We start from the raw sequence: 26,519 nt of genomic DNA, 5'->3' as shown, positions 1-26,519 counted from the left end.
TACAAGGAAATCTAAAATGTTGCCCCTATGTTGGATCAGAATCTTCAAGTATTGGATAGCACACAAGTAATAACTTGTTATGGTTCATCGCAAAGTCAGTCAGATGTTTAAACTAGATTTGGCATTTTTATTGTTATTACTGTAGGGGAAGAGCAAGCAGAGCTGGGAGGGGCAGAGTTAAATGTGTCATCAGTTTAGAGTTGTTACGTTGCCACAAATGGTCCAAGTCTAACCCCTCTTGAATTTTGTTGACCCTTATCTGGCATAGATTTAGCACTGAACTTTAGTTGATTGGATTCTTGTGTAGAAACATAAGCAATAAATTCTTTTTGGATTGCAACTTGACGTATGGTCCTTATCCTTTGTGCTTGACAATTACTGTTTCAAGGATCAATAGGTTGTATTTTTGTAACAACAGGGTCTACTGAGCTGAATGTTTATTGGGACCAATCGTGGGAGAAGTTTGCATTGGGAAATAATATTGATCAAGTTTGTCACAGTTCCTTTTTTACTTGTACAGTGGATCTGAGATGCAATAGCTGGATGGGAGACTACCAGGTAATCCAAGGATAGAGTTTAGAGTGAAAAATTGAAATAAACTTCCCAGCAGGTGTCAATGAATAAATCACTTCCCTGGATGGTCAGTTGATGTCCCCTGGAAGACACTGAATGGCTGAGTTCTCTTTGAGAAAAAATGCTTCCAATTTTCTGATCTCTTTATGGTCTTTGGTTGTTACTGATAAATTGCTTATTGAATGAAACCAAAACAAAGGTTTGATTTCAAAAAGGCCTTTCAGGAGACAACTGAGAAATGTCTCTGCAATCTGAGCCAGAACAATTGTTCAGAGGGAGAGATCAAAGTGAATCTGTTGAATCTTCTGTCCTAAATGGCACATTCAAGAAAACATTCAGGTCCATTTGTCTACGCTCCAACCTCTGCCCCTTGGTTTCTTCTTAAACTAAGAAATCCTCTTTATGTCCAAATGACATTTCCAACATCCTAACTGCATGATCTTTCTGGAACTGTTTTTTACTTATTGTATATGTGGATTAGTGGAGGGGAAATTAGGTGTGTATGGTGATGGAAAGAGGGGAATATGTTATCAATGTATGAACCGCTGTGGTTTACAGTGATGCTTCCAAATTTTTTTTTTTTAAAAAAATTGGGCTGTACACTTTGCAGAGAGGCGCATGGATGCTTGCGTTTGCTTGTATTTATTTATGCTTATTTGGGATCCTTGTTTGTTTACGTGTCTGGTAGTAGAAGGTTCATTAGCTTTTCTGCTGTAGCTGAGGCAGAAAAACAGGAGAGTAAAAGCAACGGTCTCCAACCAAATGTTACTTGTTTTCCAATTCGTGAATGTTGTAAAAAATCTAATGCACAAATATATCACTTATGCAATCCGCCTGTTATTATCTGCTTACATAAGTAACCTTATAGCAAGATCTCCTGTTCCATTTAATACATTTTTCGACACGGTAGCAGAAGCAGCTCTGTGACAAGAGAATTTACCAGGCAAGGCAGTTGACAAGCCAGGCTTTAAAATGCAAAATCTGCAGAAGGGCTGCCTTCAATTCACTGCTTAGGTCACGTGATGCAGAAATGCTCAGCTCGACTCATAGGTAATTCCTATAAAAATAGGAATTTCCCAGACCTTGGCTTAGTTTACATTGGCCTGCCAAAAACATTGCCGTTCTAGATAGCTCTGAATAAAGATTTCATGAATGTTTTCATTTTTGTGTGAAATACGGCCTCATTTTCTGATAATTCCTCACTTATCTAAACAAGAGGAAAGTCTTTCCTTTTTGTCAGAGCTACACATTGGCGAAAGCCAGGAAAGAGATGGAGCACAAGACAAGGGGGAACGATTTTTTTTAACTGCCCAAAATTGAAACCACTGCATTGAAAGTCCTTTTGATAAAATACTAACTCCAAATCAATATTTGGATATTTTATGTAATTTGTTGATGTTGCCCATCAAAGAGATGTTAAAACAGATTTTATTTTTTAATCTTACTTATGGATTGTTGTAGTTCCCACAAAAACATCTGCTAAAAATAATAACTAGTTTATAAGCCTTCTTTATAACAGAAACTAACCATGCAGAATGTGAATTTGTTCATATATAACAACTTCAATTGCTGTAGCGCAGAATTTAGCTCCTTATCTAGAAATTTCAGAATAGTGAACCTTTAGCAGGAAACAGTTCAGGTGCCTACTGGGACCAACTGAAGTGATTTATGATTAGTGGAGCATTCAGTTCCAAGCTCTAAGGAGGACCTCAGGGGCAATGGAAAAGTGGATATGTGGCTGATTCAATCCCACAACTAGAGCACGCTCACAAATGCTTGTTGTTGGACTATTACTGGATTTCCCCAACAATGCCAGTCCAGACACTCCAATGCAGCATTGGCTAACCTTTTTGGGACCGAGTGTTGAAACGGGAACACGCGCATGTGCATGGGGGAGCACCATAAAATGGAAGAGCAGTTCCCCGGTGCGCATGCGCATGCATGCAAAGACCAGTTGGCTGGCACGCATGCGCTCACTGGAAACCAGAAGCTCAGTTTCCAGGCATGCACATGCACACCAGGGAGCTGCTCTTCTGGTTTCCGGTGCTCCTGAGTACATGAAGACTAGCTGGCCAGCACACATGTGCACCCTGGAACCCAGAAGAGCAACGGGCGACGGCTGGTGTGCCTGGAGAGATGGCTCTGTGTGCCACTTCAGCATGCATGCCATAGGTTCGCCATCATGGCCTAATGTATTCCTGCTTCTGATTAAAATGTTTGGGACACATCTGCATTGCATAAATCTAATTATTGGCATTATTATCCATTTATTTTGCCAGCAGTAGGGGAGAACCATTTTAGAGTCCAATCTGGGCTATTCACTAGGACCAGAGGTGTGGTCTTCTGAGTGTTCAGACCAGTGGTGAAATGTAAAATTTGTTACTACTGGTTCTGTGGGCGTGGCTTGGTGGGTGGGTGGGTGGGTAATGTGACTGGGTGGGCATGGCCAACTTTTTTTTTTTTTACTTTTTAAAAGCATTTTCATACCGGTTCCAGAGAACCGGCAGTAAAAAAATGCCTAAAAAGTAAAAAAAAAAAAAAAAAAAGTTCCGACGATCACGCGTTGCTCAGCTGATCATCGGAACTTTTTTTTTTTACATTTTATAATAAAATCCTTATTAGAATATATATTTCGGTTTTCTTTCTTTGAAGTATACAGCATGGAAAACAAGATCCATCCGTCTCTAATTAAGTGCAATTACCCCAGGGGGGGAACGGGGCTGATTTACGCTCTGACAATGGTAGGAGAGGATGGTTTGATAACATTTTTACCGGCAGTTTATCTCACAGACGAACAAAGGAAATATAAATCAGGAAGTTAGAAAAGAAAGAATATCGACATGCGCAGTAGCTCAAAGTTTTCACAAGACTAGTCTTATCTCTGTTGCTATAGATACGTGATAAAGTTCTCTGGCAGGCTACCGTAACGCTCAGAATGGACGCTCGGCTGACAAACACATAACACAGTGACATTTTACTACTGGTTCAGCGAACCAGTAGCCTTTTTTACTACTGGTTCGGGTGAACCGGATCGGACCGGGAGCATTTCATCCCTGTTTCAGACTCGTGCTAGAGCCCACCCTCAGGGAACTTCTGTGAGAGAAGAGAGAGGTTCCCTGAGGAAGGGCTCCAGCATGAATCCAAAAACTCAGAAGATTAAACCTCTGGTCCCAGTGACTGACCCAGATTGAATCTGGCAATATTATCCTGGGACTCGTAGATTTGCATTTATTCGTGAGAACTATTTTATTTTGGTCTTCTTAATCAAAGCACTTGATGTTAATTCTCTTAGGTGCAGGTCAGTGTGAGAACCATTAAAAAGAGCTGCAAAGGCCTAAAATACTTTTTGCGAAATGACTGGAGAATGGAGTTTTCTTGAAATGGACTTAAGCAATGTTCTTGATCAAAAAGAAATAGCGTTCTTACTTGGTCCTGATGTTGGCTCGGTGGTCTTGAGTGGGCTAACTTATCTGGCAGCCTTCTGTCAAAAGCAGGCCCATTCTCCAGACGGGGCTCCCGAGGTTTGTCGAACCAATCTGTTTCTTCCCGACGCAGGTGGTAGGCTTTGAAAACCAAGGACACAGCATAGACTCTGAGTAGGAGATGTGAGAAGACTAACAATCTTGGATGCACAGTCAACATGCACAGAGCAGCTCATACCTGGGCATGCATTGCAAAGCTAAAATAGCACACAAAAGATGAAGCGGACAAATATAAGTTAGGCGCAAACACAAATGGGCGGTGCCCAATTAAGACTGTGTAGTTATTAGAATAACTTAAGGCCCTTTGGCCTTTAGTTACTTAAATATTTAACACTTCTGAATTGGTTTTTGTTGGCAGGTGGCTTCATAAACATGTGCTTAAGTGTTTAAAGACTGTCTTTTACCTGCATTTCAAACATAGCCACTAATATCAGAATATGGTATGTCCCAGTTGCATTCGATGTAGCTAGTGGCTGTGATAGTAGATGGGGAAAACCTTGGGTGTCAATTTTCAGAGTTCAAGCGTTACTTACCTTCAGGGCTAATTTTATGGAAATGATGCATTCATGCCCACAATGGGCTTGGAAGTATATTTTAACATAACTTTAAAAATGTGTTTCCTGCTTTTAGCACATTGGTGACATTTATATAAATATTGGTGATCCACTGATTTTAAATGCTAGGACAACCTACAAACAGATTCAACCAATCATTTCTACTTTCCTCTTTTTCCTATAATAAAAAACTACCTTTAATTAAATACCATATGTTATGTAGTGTCTAAACCATTATCCATCGCAGTGTTTCTCAACTTTATGATGGCTGGGGGATTCTGGGAATTGAAATCCACCTATCGTATCTTAAAGTTGCGAAGGCTGAAAAACACTGATGGACAATATGTTGTCCTGTTGTGCAGCAGTTGGTTAAGTGAACCATGATCCTTGAGTTATAGGCAGGCCCTGAGATCACATTAACCAAATTTGGAGATCAAATGTTTTGGTGCCACCAACATGAGAACCAGTTTGGTGCCGTGGTTGCAGTAGAAATCAGGAGGCTGTTTAGACCCACCTTAGGCAGGCTGGGTGACTTTGGGCCACCCTCTCACAGCTGAACCTACCTCAAAGGGTTGTTGTTGACAGAAAAATAGGAGAAGGCAGGAGTATTAAAGATGTTAAAATAAGAATATAATAACAAGATGATTTCTCAGGTGTTTAAATTGTTTTAATGTTTACTTCTGAAAATTTTCCAGACAGATACTTATTGCTGATATTGAATTCTTGATGACAGATTCTGAGGGGGAACCATATAGTTCAAAAAAATTAAACTATAAAAATAACCAATCTTTCTATCTGCTTACATAGATTTAATTTTAAAAAATAGTGATTTGAAGACTAAATTTTAAAAGTGTAATCTACATAAATATAATATATGTTTGATAATTCCTCTACTTTTAATATTACAAATGTTACTGCAGTTATAGACCAACATTAATAACAAAACCAAAACAAATTGTGGTAACAGGGCATGTAATCATGGCTCAAGCTAAAAATCAAACATATACTAAGATATTCAGAAACATAAATAATATAGAAATAAACAGAAAAAAAACAGATTATTAAACACAACATTAACATTGTATGGTGTGTGTTACAGATACATACATGTGTGCAGTTACACACACATTAATGTTGTGTTTAATAATCTGCTTTTTCCTGTTCTATCCATATATATGTATGTGTGTATGTATCAGACACACACACAATATCTCTTTCTATAATATATATATATATATATATATATATATATATATATATATATATATACACACACACAATCTACACACACACATACATATGTATATACATTCATGTACATATTATATATATATATATATAATATGTACATGATTCTTTGAACAAATATATATATATGTGTTCAAAGAATCACATGTGCAGTTGGAAAATGAAAAGATCTGCCTTCTTAACTAGAAGCATTTGTTTCTCATAATTGCCTCTGAAAGGGGACTCAGTACTGATACCTATGTGGCTCTGATGAAGTAGACTAGTAATTCTTTTAGGAATAAGAAAACTGTAATTTACATCTCTATAATAATCACAGAAAAAGAAGACATGGATCAAATTTACAGAGTATAATTTACTGATTATTAAGAGCAAGCTAACAGACTCCAATTGCCAGGATTATCTTTCTTACTGCTTTTATAGACTGAGATAATAGCCTGCAATACCTTTTAGTAATTTTCATAATAAGGCTAACATAAAAGCATCCACCATCAGGCGATTTCTCAGGATTTCTGAGATTACAGAATTGGGCAAAAGAGTTTTTCTAAGTTGCAGCAATGATATCAAAATCTGTATCTGCTTTACCACATAATGTATTTATCTGCTTCAATAAAACAGGATCCCTATGCATTTTCCCCCAGTAAAAAGCTGGGTATTTTTATGGTGTTGGTGATACTTCTTTAGTATAGTTATATTTATTGTAAACTGGGTCTTGGGCCTTATAAAAATCTTGATCAAATCTTCAGCTCTACCTGCATTCAGTTAAAGTGGATATATAAGCATAACACTCAGATATAGTAACACTGCCAGTGAAATATTATATGGCTCCTTTAAGATTTAGAGCCTGTAGACAGAGATCAAAAAAACATTTTTTAACAAGTTGATCTGGCTTCTACAGAGTAAGTGAAGTGGCATGTAGTAATGCAACCAAAATCTGCCCTGATATATGCTTAAAGTTCAGTGTTTGTATTCATTCTTTTAAATTTCTAGCCTTCCAAAATAGAAAAGATTTTACTGGGTCAACAGAGAAAAACTGAAGATGACCAATCTACCTGCTGCCTAAGAAATTACAGATCAGGTTATGTATCTGTATGCAAGTGATACCTTCAATTCTTGCCCATCGATAAACCCCAATCAACTCATTAGTTTAATTCGTAGTGAGGGGATTCCACACCCATTCATTGATTGTTTCATCTTAACTGAGAACTCCACTTTTCCACACCTTAAAACCGCTGCCGTAGTTTCTCATTCCAAGGCTTTGCTGAACAGCTTTCTCATAGCAGTCAGGCCCAAGTCCCCTTCCTCTCAGCTACAGGCCCACCATCGCGACCTCCAAAAGGGGCCTGCAGAGCAAGAGGGGACGAGAGCTGATCCGCCACCCACTGCTGTTGGATGGCGGATCCGCTGTAATCCGCTGCTTAGAGGGAACAGGTGTTTTTGTCCCTCCTGGGATCCAGCTCTACCTGCAACCATTGGCCACCCTTCTCTTAGACCTTGGTAATTCAGGGACAGGTGACGATAACATGTTACGGCAGTGCAAGCAGGCAAGGGGACTGGGAGCAAACGATGCTTGAAGCTCAGAGATAAGGGAGTTAATGGTGCAATTGCGTTTAATCAAGATTTTGTGTTGATTAAGTTGTTACAATCAAAAATGTGCTTTCTCATTCTTAACAACAGTGCCCTGAAGACCACTCCTGCTAAACCAGTCCGTGGGGGAAAAACTTTCTGAAATTACCAGCAAAGAGCAAAGAAAAATGCACATGCAAACAAAAGTGACAAAATGCAAGTCTGCCAATATACAGTGAAGTCAGCATGCTGAGAAGAACATGCCTATACACTCCAGACATATTTACATTTACAAAAATGTAGACAGGTGGTTTTTTAAAAAGTCACCCTAGTTCCCAACAGATGTTGAAATCAGACACATGCATAAAATTAGGGTTTGTGCTGTGAAATGGAGAAGGCAGCCTGAAGTCTGGTTTACCTTCACTATCTGACATGGCATGCTGGAAGTCGTCCATGAAGAAGGCAATATCTCGATCATAGCCCCGAGCGCGTGACTCCTCCCTCATGTGCTGCTGGACTTCGGGCAGGGAATGGCTTGAGCCAAACTGATCCCTGGTGTCTGCAGATATGGGGGGCAGCGGCCCAGCAGCCGCTCTGGCCATCCCCATTGGCTGCCCCACTGGACTTAATGGACTCTCTTCTTCTGAGTTCTGTGCGACTATTGGAATCCGCCCTCTGCTTTGACTTATGGGTAGACTGGTAGGCTTAGTTCTTCCAGAAGGAGCTGCATGGCTGAAGGAAACATCGAGGGGTTCGGTTTCCTGGGCTTTCAATCTTAAAGAAGAGCTGGAAGAATCTCGTTTTAGTGATAGGTCAAGCCCGTAGACAGAGGATGGCCTTGAGGATGGTCTAGATCTGGTAGCACTGGCGTAAGATTTGTCCACCTCATCCTGCAAAGCTGACCTCATGGTGATGCTCAGCGCTGCTCCAAGACTCGTTCCCAGGGAATGAGACAAAGTGGGAGTGATGTACTTCTGCTGGTCTGTAATGTTTTTCCGAAGGCCAAATGTTATGTCATCTTGGAGAAGTTTTGCTTTGGAAGGGATGCTCCCAACTGAAGAGGTGTTGGAAGTCAAATAAGTCGAATAATCAAGCTCAAGGTCTCTGCTTTCCTGAATGGGTGAAAATTTAGATAATTTGGGATCCATCAAAGCCTTTTTATGTTTGGACTGCTTCTGATAAAGAAGGGCTGCTGGAAGCTGCTTGGCAGCTTGCTTTTCTAGAGTGAGCCTGCTTATGCTGTATTTCTCAGATTTGGGGAAATGTCTGTAGTTCGTATCTGCATGATAATAGTGGGAGAGGCCAGCTAAGTGATCCATGCTTTCTGCGCCCCTTCGGAACTCCTGCTTGATCTGATGTTTCAGAAGTTTCAGTTCATAGGGATCCTCCATTGAGTCTTCATCGGTCTTCATGTAGCTGTGCAGCCTGGAAGATGTTTGCAGGGATGAAAGGAAATCCGGGACCTCTTGCACTCTTCGGGCCTCGGTGGTCCGTAGGAGCCTATCGGCTTTGCCAAGATCCTTTTCGTGCAGCCCATAGGCAGAACTCAGGGTTGGAGCTTCTTTGGTGAGATCCCTCATATCATCCAGCAGCACATAACCACGTGTGCTGTGGTGCTCAAGGTCTGCATAGAAGGAGTCACCAGAGGTGCTAGAAATGGGGCTGCTGGCCATGCTGCTCCTCTCGTCCAGTCCCAGCCTCAGATCCAAAGTGCTATACTTGCTGCCCAGATGAGCCACTGAATAGGCACTATCAGAGGACGCGGGTGCTATCATGAGAGACGGGTTGCGGATGATGTCATAGTTTGTTGTTATCTTGGGTTCCATGTATAATGAAGTTTGCCTTGCCTTTTGCGGGATCATCATCAACGGAGAGGAGAGCTGATAGGAAGGTTGTAAAGTTGGTGGGGGTTGAGCCTGAGGAGGGAAGGACACCGGCACCACGGTTTGGGTCTGGTAAGGCGAAACCTGCTGTTGATATAAAGGCTGCTGCTGCTGGTAATGAGATTGCTGCGTGTAGGGAGTGGGTGCCTGAGTAGGAAGGGCAGGGGAAGAGTATTGGTACTGCGTGTAAGGACTTGTAGGAGTTGCAAACTGAGTTTCTGATTGTGTCTGGGGCGGTATGAATTGGTCAAATTCTGTTTGGGGTGCAGTCCTCGGTCTTTCCAGGCCATGCTGGGATTCTGCCCTGGCCGGCCGGGTGCTGCTGACTTCACTATCGGACATATAATCCCGTTCCTCCGCTACCCCTTGCAAGTAGGCTCTCTCCCTCTTCTCTCTTTCCTTGAGCAGGGCTTCCTTGCGTCGGTTTATGCCCATTTCCAAATACCGGAGTTTTGCGTCTATTTCTTTTTCTTCCTCATCAAGCTCTGCTTGTTTTTTGCGAAGCTTAGCAGACTCTCTTTCTACCAAGTCTAGTTCTCTGTCTATATCCTGGAGGATTTTAGCTCTGGCCATTGTGTTGCTTCTGCATATCCTCCGGCGTGAAACTGATCCCACGGTGGAGAAGGCCGGTTGTGTTCCTGCCGAAAGGTCCTCGGGAGGCGGGTTGGGTAGTGTTCTCTTGACCTTCTTCTGCAGTCCTGATGATGCTGTGGCACCCGAAGTCTCTTTGGCTTGCTGCACACACAGAAACAGAGAAGATACATTGTTTTGGAAACGGATAGCACTACGTGTCACCCGTCAAGTATTTCAAAATACATGATACAATTTACTGAGCTCTTATGGAGCTCAGTATTAAAGAATGAAGTGTTTATCATTGTTCTAGACAGTTTGAAAAGTGAATCAATAAAATTCATAAAGAAGGGATCTACAGTTTCTTTTACCCATTAAGCAGAATTGACCTGCCATGCCAGAAGCAATGTCTTCGTATCGGGAACTGGAGAGCCAGCACTATGGAAAGACTCTTTATTGGATTTATTGAACAATTTGCCTTGCCCTTATGGGATTTATTGAACAATTTGCCTTGCCACTGCTGGGAACAAGAAACTGGATTAGGAGACGTCTGATACTGCAGTGGGACAGCAGAATCAATTCATGACCTGATCATCCATAATATTTTAGGCCTGCAGCAATCCTTGTCTTCTACCAGAACGTAAGATTGTTGTGCAAATTGAAGAGACTAGGGTGCCACAAAAAGTGTGATTTTGCCTGCTTTATTCAACTGCCAAAACAGCATCGATGCCTGCAAAAATTTGAGCATATATACTAGAAGTGGAACAACAGAGAGAAGATTAGCATTAGGCAATATCGATGAAGAAACACTTCCCATGAGTGACAGGAATATGCTTTACCTACTTTCAATTTATACATTCTAGAAACCATGTCTAATGGGAATACTCCATTCTGGTTTGTATCTTACATACAATTTCCGTCGAAGATAAGTAATGTTAAACAGAACACACAAAAAAGGAGAAAAACGCTAAGCCAAAATAAAAATTTAAAACAATTAAATGCCTGACATAAGAAAATTAAAATCCAATACCCCAATACCATTCACTAGACCAGACTACACTTTATCACTGCAAATCACCCTTGTTTCTAATAGTGTTCATTCAGCAGACTTCATACCTTTTTATTGTTTTTCGCTTTTAAAAGTTCTTCATATGTATATTTTTGTGCCTACTGTATTCTATTTTTAGTATTTATGATTTTTAAAAATGCACACAAAATTTTGGGATTAAAAACCCCTTCTGGAGGTAGATTGAGGATTATATTACAAAATTCTGAGAAGTAGAGGGGAGGGAAACGTATATGTTTAAAACTACATATTAGTTTGGGACAACTGAATCAAATTGATTTGTTTGAAATACAGAATGAATCTGGCCCATATTAGCTAAATAAAACTAATTTCTCAAATACAAATTAGATGGTTTCTGACATCATATCTTCTCACTGGGGCATGATTCAAGAATATAAACTTCCATTGGAAAGTAATGGTTGTTTCATAGATGTAAATCTTTCTAAATTGTGGCAAGTCCCATATTCAACTTTCAACATTCGGTTAGGATAAATCACTGGAGATACGTAAGAGATGTATCATCTGTGCCAGAATTTCTTTAATCATTTCCCAGAAAATACCATCCAGTCACTCTGGATCAATTCACTAGTTTCTGGGCTTTTTTTTTTTTCTCTTCTGGCAGCCAGCAGACCCTTTGCTGCCCATTGGGAGACTAAGATAGATCTATTTCGGCCTTATAAGGCCTCATCAGTTAGCCACACTCTCATCTCATGTATCCTCCCTGTAAAGGTACAATATTTGTTTTTCTTTCTTTTTCATAGGTTTTATGTGTATGTCTCTTTAGCCAGGTTCTACCTACGTAAACCAAGATATTATACAGCCCTAGTTCAGTGAAATCATAATTCACTAGTTTCTGGGCTTTTTTTTTCTCTTCTGGCAGCCAGCAGACGTTTTGCTGCCCATTGGGAGACTAAGATAGATCTATTTCGGCCTTATAAGGCCTCATCAGTTAGCCACATCCTCATCTCATGTATCCTCCCTGTAAAGGTACAATATTTGTTTTTCTTTCTTTTTTGTAGGAAAAAGAAAGAAAAACACACACACACACACACACACACACACATATATATATGTGTGTGTGTCTGTGTCTGTGTCTGTGTGTGTCTGTGTCTGTGTGTGTATATATATATATCTATGTAGGTCTTTGGTTATTCGGGTTTTCTCCCGCATAAAATTGGAAGTGTCTTGCCGAAGTTTCAACAAAGTCTCATTTGTCATCTTCAGGCTGGTGTTTTTGGCTTCGTGCTTCTAGATATATATATATATTTTCTTACTTCTTCATAGGATTTATGTGTGTTTTTCCTCTAGCCAGGTTTTTCCTATGTAACCAAGGTTTTTCTGCAGCCAAACCTTGGTTACGTAGGAAAAACCTGGCTAGAGGAAAAACATATAGATAGATAGATAGATAGATAGATAGATAGATAGATAGATAGAGATAGAGATATAAATATTGATAAAGATATATAGATATAGATATAGATATAGATATGAAAGATTGGAGACCGGATAGAAATTGATGATCTCTTAAGGAGCGGGTGCACATTCTCCTCTTTCAAGGCCAAGGGGGCTTTGAGACCCACTCAAAGAAGCAGAAATCACTGCATGGATCCCATGACAGATCACCTCCCACGTGGCCTCACCTGCATCTAACATATTGATGGCTGAGTTTACAATCTGGAGCACCCTATCCCCTTCCATGGGAGGCACGGCTGGAAGCTCCCTCCAGAAATCCATACTGGACTCCAGGCACCTCCATTGGACCTGTTCACAGAACAGATCTGAGTGACATTGCCTGCCAGATAGCAAGGATACTCTTCACACAATGATCTCCAAAATATTCTACTTCTGATTATGGTGATTTTTAGCTCATAGGATGACCTCAGCTGGACCCAACTTAACATTCTTGGAGAAGTAGAACACACAAAGCCAACAAGACTGATACTGAGCAAATCATTGGCAACTTATCTTTTCTGCAAATACGGTAGATGTGCTCCATATATTCCATGTGTTTAAGGAACCATACTTAATTACAATCCCTTTACTGTACACAGAGAGGAGAAAAAACTTAGAAAGAAAAAGGCTAGTGTATATACAAGTGTGCCCTTGTGATGTGAATACATATAAGTTTTTAAAAATAGACCAAATGTACAAAGAAAAATGTTGGTAAGTTAATTATGTAAAGAAACGACTACAGTATATCTCTTTTCAACTTTAAATAAAGTAGATATGGATAAAGTAAACTTATCCTAGTTTCTAACATGACAGGCCTTCATTTCCAAAACCATTCATTAAACATTTCATCTACTCCAGTGAGTTAACAAAGCAACGCTCATTACTACAACGTATAGCACAACAATTCAGTGTCAACAGGTGAAGAAAGTGTTCTTACCAGGAAACCATCCGCATACTGGAAATGAGCTCTGGAGAGGAGATCTTCAGCCGTGGGGCTCAGAGGCTTCGGGTCTGACAAAGTACGCTGGATCCCCTTGGCAGACTCTGGGCTCAGCTGAGCAGCTGTGGGCACGTCGGCATGAAGCATTTTCTGAGAACTAGTATCTTCAGCCATCAGCTTCTCATAGGGCACAAAGGCCGACTCCATGACTGCAGCTGGAGAAACAGGTGAAATGGGAGAATAGAGGACTTTGGGAGATTTAGGAGCTGAAGGAGCTACCTGAAGGGTGTTTTCAGGATGAAGGTGGGATGAATAGCCTATTTCTAATGGCGTTGGGCGCTTTTTATCTTTCTGAGGGGAAGTGGCTTTATGATACGGGGGACTCTGGGTGTCTGAATCTGTTTCTGTCTGACATCCCAAACTTCCTCCTTTGTACGTCTTTTCTGGAGCTGAAATGTGTTTGACTATTTCTATCTTTGCATCTAACTGAGCCCTAACCGATGGAGTCCTTATTGTTCCGACAGGTTCAGTTTGTACAGATATCTCTGCCACGGTCTGTACCGCAATACTGGAGACCTTGGAAAGGGGTTTACCCTTATCCACTTCCACACTCCCTTCGTATTTCCCTACACGGGTCTTTCTTCTTGATCTATTGGTGGGATCCCATTCGTCTTGGTCCTCATCATCCGTTTGAACACTTGTATCAACACTCTTTTTGGTTCTGTGTCTCCTGTCTGCATAGCCTAAGTCTGCACTATCCTCATCATCCGTTTGGACGCCGCTCTCCACTATCTTTTTAAGACCCCTGGGTTCACCTTCAGTGCCTTCATCGTGTTCCCCATAAAGGCCATGCAGCTTTGGTGTGGAACTCTTCTTTTTTAGTTGCTTTTCCTCTCTCACATCCACATCTTTAAGAGATAGCTCAGAAACAGAACTTAAGGTCCCTGGCTTGGGAACGTACTGAGTCATGCCCTCCGATTGGACAGCGTACCAGCCTTGGCTGTCTGGAATTTCTATCCCCAGGAGAGCAGAGGTAGTGGTGATCACCTCCTCACCAGGCCAGAACTGGCTGCTTGCAGCGTATTGGCCATCGAGGAAGACTTGATCTGTGGTCGTTTTTGGGGACACCATTTCAGAAGGATCGTAATTATATTGATACATCTGGTGGATTTTTTGCTCTTCTAAGTGCTGGTGAAGCTGCTGTTGAAGTTGTTGAATTTGTTCGATATGTAGCTGCTGCTGAGCCAATGTTTCTTGTCTCATCATGAACTGAGCCTGCCTCTCTTCTTCCTGCTGATAGAGAAGGTGGTGCTTCATAGAATGCAGTTCCTCGAGCTTCTTTTGAACCATGAATTGTTCTTGTTCTCTAAACCTCTGTATTTCTTGACGTTCCCATTCTAGCTCTTCTGCAAAGCGCTGCTGTTTCAGTTTTTCAAGCTCCAGAAGCTCACGTTCTATGTCCAAATGCTGTTGCTTGTCTTCTTCGGTGTCAATGAGAACTGTTCCTTCATCTTCAATTCCATCTAGGAAGGCTTCAGAAGCTGTACTGAAGACAGGCAGTGTTGGCTCAGTGGCAATAGCTTCTAGAGGGAGAGGTTGTATCCCTGGGTCAATGCCAGGAACGGAAGTGTCTTTTTCAGAAGCTATGGTTGTCAAAAATTGCAATGAGCTTGGGAGCGCCTGGCTCTGTGGCAAGCTTGGCAAGGAAGGCACTGAATCAATGGCATGAAGAGAAGGCAGGTCTCGGACTGAAGTGCTGAAAATAGAGCCAGGCTGTGTGGTGATAGCAAATGTAGATGGGATCGGAGCTGCCACTGAGGAGTAAACCACCCCGTTGGAGGATCTCAACACACTTCCATAGGGGGCTCCTAAGGAGGAGACCATTCTTGCTTGGGAATACTGAGGTGCACTAATGCCAGAAATCACATGCCGGCTCTCTGGATATGGATCAGAAATCTTGCTTGAATAATCCATAATTTCACCTGAAATTATAGGGGAAAGTTATAGTCCAGTCCCCCAAAACACTGTCTTTAATTTTGGTGTGGATTCTGAAAGGCAGCCTACAGAGATGAATGATAAATATGAGCAATAAAGCGGGAAGGAGCTGCATGCAAATCTTCAACATTTTATTGGGCAGGAGAGGAAGAAAAAAAGAAAATTTTTGAGCATGCGGGCACATGCGGGTACCTCTTTCCATAAAACAACTGATGAAAATTGGAAAAAAAAAATACATGGGTAAATTCCAACAAAATTTGCCACAGTGTTGAACATAAAGCCTAACGGAAGGGGGAAAGGCAAAAAAAAAAAAAAAAAGAGGCAAAAATCATCCTGAAATGAGGTGAGCAACATTGTTACTAAGTTTCCAAGAAAAGTCCGATGTCTTGTCATACTGACCTGTAGTGACTCTGCCAGAAGTCAAGTCTACTGCTAGATCGGCCGCCCCAACCTGGTACTCAAAGGCGTTCTTGCTCTTATACGGATAGAGCCCAGCCTCGGACAAATTGGTGTCTGACATGGAGGGCTTCATGCCCCCAGTTCCCCTGTAAGCGTAGGACCCGGAGCGGTCATACTGGTAGTGGTCATCCCTGTAGCCAAAACGATCTTCCGGAAGGGTAGTTGCTGGGGCTTGAGCGGTGCAGCTCCTCCCAAATGGCAATTTGTAAATCACATCGCAACAAACAGCCCTTTTCCCTGCAGTCAGATCTACAGGTTTTTCATCATCTTCTATTACAGTTGTAAAAAATCCTGAAGTCGTTTCATCAACGGTCACCATTGTTCTGTGGGATTTTGTAGTGCTCAGGTCAACTACACCACTGTCCACAGTTGTGTGAGCGGGAGAAGCAGTGATGCAATCGTTGGTTACCCCAACTGGAGGTGCGGTGGCAGGCTTTGTAGCAGCCCAGGTGAGTGCCGATGCTGGCGTACCCAGGGAGAGATTGATGGGAGCGTCTTCTCTGCCTGAAAAGAGGGCCTGGCTTCCTGTTATTCCAGGATCGAGCTCAAAAGGCTTTGACGTTGTTAACTGAAGTGGAGTTGTCATTCCATGCCCAAGGTCTATGAGGCTTTCTATACTTGCACTGTAACTTTGAGTAGATGCACAGGTCACCACTGAAACGGCATCAGCCACTGGAGCTAAAGAGAGGCTGACCATGGACACAGTACTAAGATTTATGATCCCTGGCTGAACTGTGCTTACCCACTGCCCAGAAGTGTCACCTGCCATTGTCTGTCTTCTCGCATCTGTGGGAGTGGCAGATAGGTCCATACAGCTATCTGTTCTATCAATACTAGTCTTAGTCAAGGTACGGAGATCCATAACGTCACCAAAGACATGGGATCTTACGTTTTCTCTGTATTTAGTTCTCTCTTCCGCAGGTACTGTGTCTGGGGGTATAGTTATGGAAACGCTATCTAACCCGGCATTTTTTACGAAAGACATGGCAGTCCTGGCAATCCCTGTTGTTATTAGTTCTGTAGCGGACTTAGGCACCATGCCAAAAATTGGCTGTCCAGTAGTAGTAGTAGGGATAAAAGCAACAGCATTCAAAGCATCTGGGATACTCTTGCTTTGATCTGTTGTACTTTGCATTTGCAGTGAACTTACAGATGGCATGAATAATGTCTGTACAGCCTCTGGAGCTTGTTCCCTAAGGGGTGAAGCTGCAGGCCAACTGCTGATGGCTTGGCTGGTAATGGATTCAATCGGAGTCCCAGGCTCAGAGGGCAGCGTGATAACAACATAGGTTTCCTGAGAGGGTTTGGACAACCTCGGGGAGGATTTATTAGAATGTGGAGATGATGGGGAGGTGGGAGAGGTCAATTTGTATTCAGCAGGGGAAATCAAGTTCAGAGTCATGGAGCTGGTAAAAGGCAGACCTGCTGGCTTGGACTGTGTTTCTGTTGGTTTATGAATAGCCACCGGTAACTGAGGAATGGCTGGTTTAGGAGCAATAGGAGGCTTTATTATTTCAGAAGGTCTGTGCGTGAATACAAGCCCTGCTGGAATTAAAGCTGGCTTAGGGGGGACGGGAGGTGGGGTCGGTGTGCATATTTTTGTGACAGGAGACACACTCGTTTTTATAGCAGAGGTATCTCCTACTTTGACAGTACTAATGGATGATACCATGATGGGAGCTGTTGTCACTGCAGTTTTAACTGGCGGCTTCTTTTTAGGATAAACGGCTGGCTTTGGTAGAATGGGTGGGGGAGGTGGGGGAGGTGGGGGTGGAGGAGGAGCGTACGGTGGGGAGGGATGAACAAGAGATCTTTCCAGAAATGAGTATGTCTGGGAACTAGCAATGGAAGCTGGAGAAGTTTCAGGTGCAGGGGTAACAGAAGAAACAGTACATAATGGAACTATGCAGATAAATTCTTGGTCAGATACAGCATCTATTCCTGCCACATTAATGGAAATCCTTGAATATTCATCTTCAGAAAGTCTCTTTAGTTCATTAAACTTTGCCATGTCTCTTCCCACTTTGCCATCTTCTGCCAAGGCAGCAGGGACAACACTTGTGGGTTTTGTTTCCACAGAAGTGGATACAAAGGAATCGGTTTCAGGAAAGGTAACTGACCCCTGACTGGCATCAGTCAGATCTTTGGCTATGGGTGCCTTCTTGGGGGATAATGCAAGAGGTTCGTAGTCCTCAATTTGGGAAATTGTAGTAGCCTGTGCCATTGAAACGACCCCTTCTGAATCTGATAGTCCACTAAGAGCATCTACTGAATCTCTACAAATGGTAGTGATGCCATCTGATCCAGCTACAGGCGAAGGCGTGCCAGTTGTGTAAACAGAAGATGTAGATGATGTGAGAGAACATGTATCCGATGGGAAAACAGGGGTGGCACTTTCTAAGACCTCTGAGTCTGTCAACATGGACGTTTCCTGGGAAATAATTTCTTCCATCTCATGGGCATAATCAGTGAAATAGTTATCCTCTGTTTCTTCAGCTGTAAAGTGCTGGGTGATTTTAACATCTGGAATGGGCAGCACTACAGGGCTCCCGGACGTTGTGTCTGAAACTGCTGAAGAAGTGCTCGAAACTAGGGAGTTACTATCTCCTGCTTCTCCAGAGAGGTTCCTCTTTGTGACAGAAACTAATTCAGGGGATGACTGAGTGGGACTGGAGCCTGGGGTCAGCTGTATTCCCTGCCGCTTCATCAGTTCTTCATAAACCACATCTGCATCTAGCAGCTGCTTTTCATCACTCGAAGATGGTGCCACACTGTCCAGGACAATGATTTCATGACTTTCGGGCATAATGTAAGAACTAGAGACAATGTCCTCCTGAGGCATAATTGAATGCAAAAGCTCTATCCTATAATAGGTATCTTGTAAATCAATGGGTTTTTGCATAGGTTTTTCATAGATGTGCTCCGGGGGTTTTTTTTGCTCTTCCTCTTGGCTAAATTCCTCACACTCTTCTTGTTTTGAAATGAGGTTGGACTCCCCACTGTAAGCACCCTCTACTAACGATTCATAGATATAGTCTTCTATGAGCATGCCGCCATATAAAGGCTCCTTCTCGAATACCTCTTCCCTTTCATTTTCACCTGGAAGAGGTTTGGCCATCTGAGACGCCTGCAGCATTTCTTCATACACCTCCTCTGCACTTTTCAAAATCTTCTGATTGTTCCCTTGCTTGGCCATTCCGATGGGCTGCTCGTCTGTAGGAGAGTAGAGCGAGACAGCCGTTGGCAGCTTATAAACCTTCTGCACTTCTATTATTTTTTCTGGGCTGATTTCAAAAGCTTCAGGGTCAGATTCAATACTCGGGGAATATTCAGAGCAGGAAGATCGATGCAATTCCTCCATTTCTGCCGCCTGACGCAGTTCTTCAGTTGGCGAAGCGTCCTCGATCGGAGAAAGGTTACTGGGTGGTGTTTTTGGTCGCTCTCTCCTTCTCTGGGCTCTGAGCTCGTCTTTGTCTTTCTTAGACTTCTTGCTAGAGCTTTTTCGTTGTTGCTGTTCTAGTTCACGCTGTTTTTCCTGCTCCTTCAGCAACTCTTCCTCCTCCCTGAGTTCTTCTTCCTCGGAAGAATCTTCAATCGTCGGGAGAAGAGGCCCGTGTGTCCGATGTCTGGCTTTACGCTGCTGCTTGGTTTCTCCCCCCATTTTTTTGTGGCTGGGGCTGCTGTCGCTGTCTTCATCAAAGGATGAAACAGAGGTAGGAGATGTACCTGGGGTGAAGCTGGACGCATGCAGACTAGAGGATCCTTCTCCCCGTGATCTGTCCTCTGGTGAATCTGTAAGGCTCTCCATTTCTAATTCCGGCTCTTCATCAAAGTATAAACATCTCTTTGGTGTTTCTGATGCTTCAGAAAATTTATTTGTAATTGTACTGTTAAGTTCTATTGTTTTGAAGCGGCGAAGACCCCCTCCTCCGGTGGCACTAATTTCTTCACTCTCTTGACTTTTCGTCTCTCTATATTTTGGTTCTGGACTTTCATCAAAAGCCTCGTCATCATCATCATCATGCCAGGAATGGCGCCTTCCAGAATCCTCTTCATAGCCTGCACTACTTTTACGCGACACCCTCTTATGTTTTCCACCTATTCCTTTTTTGATCTTAACTTCTTCCTTCTTCTGAGTTTCATTTGCACTAATTTCTTTTAATTGTTTTCTGATGTATTCTTCATCTTCGGAACCGGAAGCATCTTCGTCAGCACTCATTTCCATGATTTGCTTCCGAATAAAATCCTCATCATCGCCTGAATCTGGACTGTCTTCTGCTTTGCCTTCATCGTCGCTGCTTGAGGAGTCAGCACTGGTCTGCCTTCTTCTTCTTCGTGGCACAGGGGAGTTTTCACTCTCACTGCTGTCTTCCACAGAGTCATAGCGCGGCCTTCTGGTTGATGCACTCTCTGCCACCCCTGCTGTCTGCTTGGGCCTTTTCTGAGGGGGCAAAGTTTCTTTACTGCCTTGTTCAGGGTCTCCTTCATCTTGAATGCTCGGTTTTCTCAAACCTTCTTCCTCAGAACCAAGAGGCTCTGAGGTGACAGGCAAGAGTGCCGTTTCACGAGAGACCTTTGTCTGCTCAGCAGAAAGGCCTTTGGTTCTTCCAGACTTCTCCTCCACGAGGCTTGTGACTTGAGCTTCCAGAATTGACAAGACCGTGCTTTCTAGCTTGGCCAGGTCAGAGGGGCTAGCTGGGCTGCCCCCTTGCGAAAGAGACTCTTTCTCAAAAGACTCTTTCAACACATCCTTCTCATCCGTCTGAATAAGACTTGGAATTTCACCAAGTGAACTCGAGACGCCATCAGAGGAATATCCTGTATCACTCAAGCCTTGAGGGCTTTTGGGCTGCTGAGAACTTGATATGTCTGATTTGTCATCTTCTTTTTCCTAAAACATATATAAACATACAGACACATATTAAGATTTACCTTTTCAAGGTAACAAAATAATAAATACAGTATATCTGTAATTGTGAAAACCTTGAAAAAGCAATGTGAGTGACAAAATTTGGTTAAGCTAGAACTTTTAATTTTGCATTTAAGCAATATAAAATACCACTTAACTTATATTTTCTCCAATTAAATATAAAATAACTGATTCTCAATATCATTCAGGAATATTTTAAAGTGTGGCGCTATATTTAATGGGACCACCATCTTATTTAGATTTAACATGTAGTATAAGAATACTTTGGTGCACATTCAGCAATAGAAAAATTCAAGTTGCATAACAAACATCTCTAAGAAAAATGACATGCTTCAGTGAAGACAAACTGCATGTAGAAGAGTCAAAACTATTTCAATCTTTAAATTTACTAAGGGTTTAGTTTAATTTAGTTTGAGTTCTTTTTTAAAAAGTTGTTATGAAGATAAAATCTGTTCTATATAACATATACGTAGAACAATCCAATTTAACACTTAATATGTTACTGACTTATTCCAGGCTGCCTGCTGGTTCTTGAGGCTGATGGTTGTCAGATCCTTCAAGCCTCAAGTTAGTATTCTAAATTTCAGAATAGCTGACTTTTATAAGAGAAAAACAGTAAGGATTCCATGAATGAAAATCCTTCCCAGAAAAATATTAAGGAGCAAAGCCTCAAAAACAAGACAGTCACAGCCCAAATACAGGGGACACTACGGAGAAAGTAAAGTAGGTGATGAAACACAGCACAGAGTTCTCTGATAAGCTGTGAAACAAAAAGGATAGGTATTACAAAGGGAAAGAAAAGCATATAACATATGCATAATATTAGAGAAGTCCAAATCTGTAGATAAGGCTCAAAATTTGCTGAGGTTTGCAATAAACACCAAAATTAACAACAGAAAAGGCTGTGTGGAACAAGAGGAAGGTCAGTAAGCAATTGGTCTGCGAGTTGCAGTCATTGGCTATAGGTAAAAAATTACAGGGAGAAGCAGAACTATTTAATTATTATGTTTCATTATACTGTGCAAGGTGCAATTTAAATTGAGGTCAACATACGTGTGCAATTGCTAGAAGGGTGCATAGTTGTTTGGAATTACCAATAGAAGAGAATATTTATAGCTTAGGGTTGAACTGTGTGTCCTTAGTGCTCTCTGAGCTTGGTTGTTTCCTTGCAGCTGTGGTGAAATCTAAAATTTTTTGCTACCGGTTCTGTGGGCGTGGCTTGGTGGGCGTGGCTTGGTGGTGATGTGACCAGGTGGGTGTGGCCAACTTGCCATCACTCACGTCACTCATTATTAGAGCCAGGAGCTGCACACTCTGAAGCACATCCTGCCCTTCTTAAAACCCCAATGCTTTGAGTTTCCCTCCGCCATCCGGTGTGGGAAAGAGAGAGTGTGGAGAAAAGTCCGGGCAAATTGAGAAGGAGCAATAGGTGGGATGTGGGAAAGTGGACAGAAGTATCCGGGCAGAAGGCTCGTTTTTTAAGTGAGCTCAAGGCTGCCTAAAGAAAGATTGGGAAGCTCAGCCCCAGGCCCTTTCCTCCTTGGCGGCCAGTCCCATTCTAAACTTCCTGTAGAACTCCTGAGGCCGAAGGGCTTTAAACGGGGGCTGGGAACCCAAAAGCTGGCTTTCTTAGAATTTGCACAGGACTCCCTGTCACCTCTCACATTTACTTAGGGGGAGGGTTCAAATCCCGGAGTGATGGGGAAATGAGCGCCTTTTAACTCGTTGCCAATGCCTCAGGGTGGGGGTGCGCGCTAGCTCCTCACCTGAACCCCCCGAGCCTCCATCAGTGCTGCACACGGAGCCGAAGACTTCATAGGCGGGCTGTGGCGGGATGATGCAGTTGGCCACAGGCAGGGCTAGCCTGCGTTCTCTCCGTCCCACGCTCAGTTCGTTTCCCTTCCATGCAACCATCAATAACTCGCCCTTTAACATGATTTGTAGACCTCAAATCTCAGTGTTTGCAGCTGAGAGAAATGCCAGGCCCTTCCTGGAATAACCCACTGCCCTCCCTGCCTGCCTGGCTGCAGACGTCCACCTGCCCTCCCGGAGCACCGCCGCCGCCGTTTGCTTTCGTTTCATGGTGGGAGAAGGAAGAAAGCAAATGGCGCCGTCTCCGGGAGGGCAGGCGGATGTCCTGGGCTGCTGCACATGTCCCAGGGCAGTGCAGCGGCGGAGTCTCCACCAAGGGCCGCCCACCCACACACTGGCCAGGCCAGGCTGGATGCTGACCTTTGAAGGCAAGCGGGTGTGGGGGACCAACAGGAAGGCAGTGCGGAAGGCAGGCAAGCATGGCAGGGCTGTGGGGAAGGGAGTAGGCTGCTAGCTCCCTTCCCCGCAGCCCTGCCATGCTTGCCTGTCTTCCACGTGGCCTTCCACTTACCTGCCTTCACAAGCTGGCCACGGGGACACTGGGAAGGTAGTGCAGCAGGCAGGCAAGCATGGCATGGCTGCAGGCTGCGGATCAGTTCGGGGGCATGGCCAGCCAGCGGTCACTACCCATTCAGCGAACCAGCCACAATGTGCGCTACCGGTTCACCTGAACCGGTCCGAACTAGTAGCATTTCAAAAGAATCAAACGAAAAAAGAAAGATTTCATCCCTGCCTTGCAGGCGTTTCATTACCCAACTAGGTTACATCATCAGTGTTGGAGGAGAGGAGAGCTTGCTCTCTGATTACATACAGGAACTAACCATATCTAACTCTACTTAGTTTTTTCAAGACAAGCCAAGGTTCACTAAGTGCTGCCACCTGCTGTAAATTACTCCCTTCAATCAAGCATAGCTCCTATGAATATCTCCAAGTAGTTTTTCTGGCATGACATAGAAATAGATTTTGTCAATTCTTAACAAGAGAGGAATGTTAAGCACTTACTGTTTTTTCTCTCACTGACTCCACAGGATAAGATTTTGGTAACGATACGGGTAGATCTTTGGGTAGTTTATGAGCCTTTGAAATGGTTTCTGATATCATGGGATGTTCTTCCTGCTGTTTTGTTTCAACATGCATTTCAGCTTCCGGCTTTTCTTCAAACGATTGCTTTCGTTCTAGTACGTGTCCGATTTTGGGGAGGTGGTCTGAGGCTTCTGATGGTGGCCTTTGGCCGTTACTTGTCTCGGAAGACTTTGGTTCCACCCTGGGCAATTTCACTTGTTTTAGTTCCTTAAATTTCACAGAATTTTTTAAAAGCTGATCGGCAGATGCCGTTTTCATTATTTTTGCTGGAATTCGTTTTGAATCTTCTTTCTGAATTTGATCAGAGGATAGTATTTTGGCCAATTTTGCCTGCTGAAATTTTGGTTCAACTTTCACAATTTCACCATCTGAGGCTACTTTTGTCATTTTGTCTCGATAAATCTTTGGTTCTGGCTTTTGAACAACTTGTGGAATTTTTTCAGCTGATGGTATTTTTTCCAAGGTCACCCGATCCATCTGACTCTGATCAGCAGATGGTAATTTGACTTGAATGGCTGGGTCTTCCTTCTGAGGTTCCTCCCTGGCCAGTTTTACCGGTTGATATTTTGAGTCTTTGGATAGAGGTATTTTCACATGTTCCATGTTTATCTTATCATGTGAACGCTTATCAATTGTAGCCAGTTTTGCCTCATTTTTAAGAATTTGATCAGCAGATGACGATTTTCCCAATTTTTCCTTTTCTGCTTTTGAATCTTCTTTTGAAATTCCTTGAATGATTTTATCAACAGATGTTGTTTTTGCTAATTTTCCTGGTGAAAGCTTTGAAATATCAATTTTAAAAATTTCTTCTTGGATCCTATCAGTAAATGTCTTCGTTAAAAGTGTGTCTTTCTTTACCTTTAGATCTTCTTTCTGAATTTCTGAACCAATCTTTGGTTTTTCAGATGGCAGGGCAGGTTTTGCTGAAATCTGTTGTTGTTGGTGCAACTCAGTAGGTTTGGACTGACTTTGAAGGACAGGATTTGATGGTCTCACTGGGGATTTTGGAAACATAGGAGGAGTGATTTTCTCTATATCCCCAAGTTGTCCTGATAGCGCCCTTTGAGTTTGGCAGTTTAAGCATAACCATTCTTGGACCTGGAATTTAATGAATGGCATTACATTACTAAAAACGTATCTCACTAAAATAGTAACACTGATATTTGTAACTCTAAACAGCATCCTGACTTTAAAAACAAGGTAACTTACTTGACACTGAAACTATACTCTTTTTGACTATGCTGACTGCTTTCAGACCTGCTCTTAGCAAGATGGACTATTGTGTTCCTCATTTTTTCTGCTAGAATGGTACCTTTGTTTATGTCGTGGTGATGGTGGCCCTTGCATATTTCATATTCTACAGTTAGATTAGAATACAGCATAGAATTCAGGACAAGGATTGGGCCCAGGGTTGAGTCCCTTGGGAAAAAGCTTTTGCATATAGGAGAGAACCACAATTAGGATTTCCTTTCCGATACAGAAGCTTGCCAGCAGTGGCGGGATTCAGCGGTTCTGTCCGGATCACGCGAACTGGTAGTGGCGACTGCGAGAGGCTCCGCCCACCCGTCCGGACGTAATGTGCGACTACTGCGCATGTGCAGAAGGCTGTGTGCATGCACAGAGGTGGTGCATGCGCAGAGGTGGCACATGCGAGCAAAGCAAGTGCGCCTGCGCGTGTGCTTACATTTGCGAACCAGTAGGGAAGGTAAGTGAATCCCACCTCTGCTTGCCAGGATAATGATGGTGCCTTCTTCTAGAACCTGCCTTAGAATAATCAAGAGCCATTTGCTCAAATGTCTCCCTTTCTCCCCCCCCCCAAAAAAAAACACAACAACAACAAATTATGGAAATTCACCTAGTTCTATTTCTATGCCTTCAGGAGCAGCTCATGTTGTTTTAGTGTATTCCATGTTTTCCTGTCATGAATAATATTTCTGATTCAAGACTTTCCCATAAGTTCCTCTTTTTTATTGTTATTCAGAAAAGAGTTGTTTGATTTCTCAATAATAGAAAGAAATACTCCAAGATGGCCAAAGAGACAAACAGCTTCCCCCACACTCCCAAGTTTCATGAATTTGTCTATGTGAAAGTTTTTGCAATTGGACTACAGAAAAGTAACATGACTGAATTCAAGATGGACTTTAGTAAGCCTAACCGCACTACTATTTTTAGTAGAGTGTAAGAAGCACATGCTATTTAATAAATATATGATTTATTATATATTTATATTTATAGATTTATTATATATTTATATTTATAGATTTATTATATATTTATATATTTTTAGTAGAGTGTAAGAAGCACATGCTATTTAATAAATATATGATTTCAGCAATTCAGCTATACATACACATGCATTATGTATAATCAGTTACATTTCATAAACAATAGAGTAATGTCTATATAATTACTAAAATTATATTAATTCAGAGAATAACCCAAAATGGCGAGCAAGAGTGAATCACCTATGGGAAACAACCTGGAATTTCTTTCCCAAATAACCAAGTTCAAAGCCATAAGGATCTACTGTGTCATTTTATAAGCATATAAAACCTGAGATATGAGAAAAACATACAAAAGATAAAAGAAGGATACAAAAATCTCTGTAGGGTTTGAAGAAAGATATCTGGTGGTGCTTGGCACTTGCAACATAGCAGATAGCACATCCTGGCCAGTTCCTCTGAGATGCCAGTGCTTGTGGCTACTATTTTGCGAGAGCAACTATTACTAGAAAGCAGCACCTCCTTATATCGTCTGGTATCTTCAATCAAACCTTGCTTGATGACACTCAATTGTTATTGGTTTAAAAGAGAATCCAGTTGAACTCAGCTACTGATGAACCACATAAG

The 26,519-nt window shown here is 42.3% G+C and overlaps 1 protein-coding gene across 7 annotated transcripts in view; it reads right to left on the bottom strand.

Moving 5' to 3' along the window:
• PCLO (piccolo presynaptic cytomatrix protein) overlaps window positions 1-26,519 on the bottom strand; it is a 105,220-nt gene that overhangs the window by 43,480 nt on the left and 35,221 nt on the right. For 6 of the 7 annotated variants that reach the window (XR_015729036.1, XM_060685618.2, XM_060685620.2 and 3 more), the window contains exons 4-8: window positions 23,590-24,768; window positions 15,726-20,676; window positions 13,329-15,313; window positions 7,839-10,038; window positions 4,000-4,136 (exon numbers count right to left, since the gene is read on the bottom strand). Coding sequence is in view for 5 of the 7 variants with exons in the window: in XM_060685618.2 (XP_060541601.2) it covers window positions 4,000-4,136; window positions 7,839-10,038; window positions 13,329-15,313; window positions 15,726-20,676; window positions 23,590-24,768 (10,452 nt within the window). In the remaining 2 variants the exon portion in view is untranslated. Of the gene's footprint in view, window positions 1-3,999; window positions 4,166-7,838; window positions 10,039-13,328; window positions 15,314-15,725; window positions 20,677-23,589; window positions 24,769-26,519 lie in introns of all 7 variants that reach the window. The other variant, XR_009620877.2, reaches the window with a different exon arrangement.

The sequence above is a fragment of the Pantherophis guttatus genome, chromosome 7 (assembly GCF_059756535.1).
Source record: "Pantherophis guttatus breed Tessera chromosome 7, ASM5975653v1, whole genome shotgun sequence".
NCBI classification, from domain to species: Eukaryota; Metazoa; Chordata; class Lepidosauria; order Squamata; family Colubridae; genus Pantherophis; species Pantherophis guttatus.
This window is presented reverse-complemented; position numbering and strand designations above follow the sequence as displayed.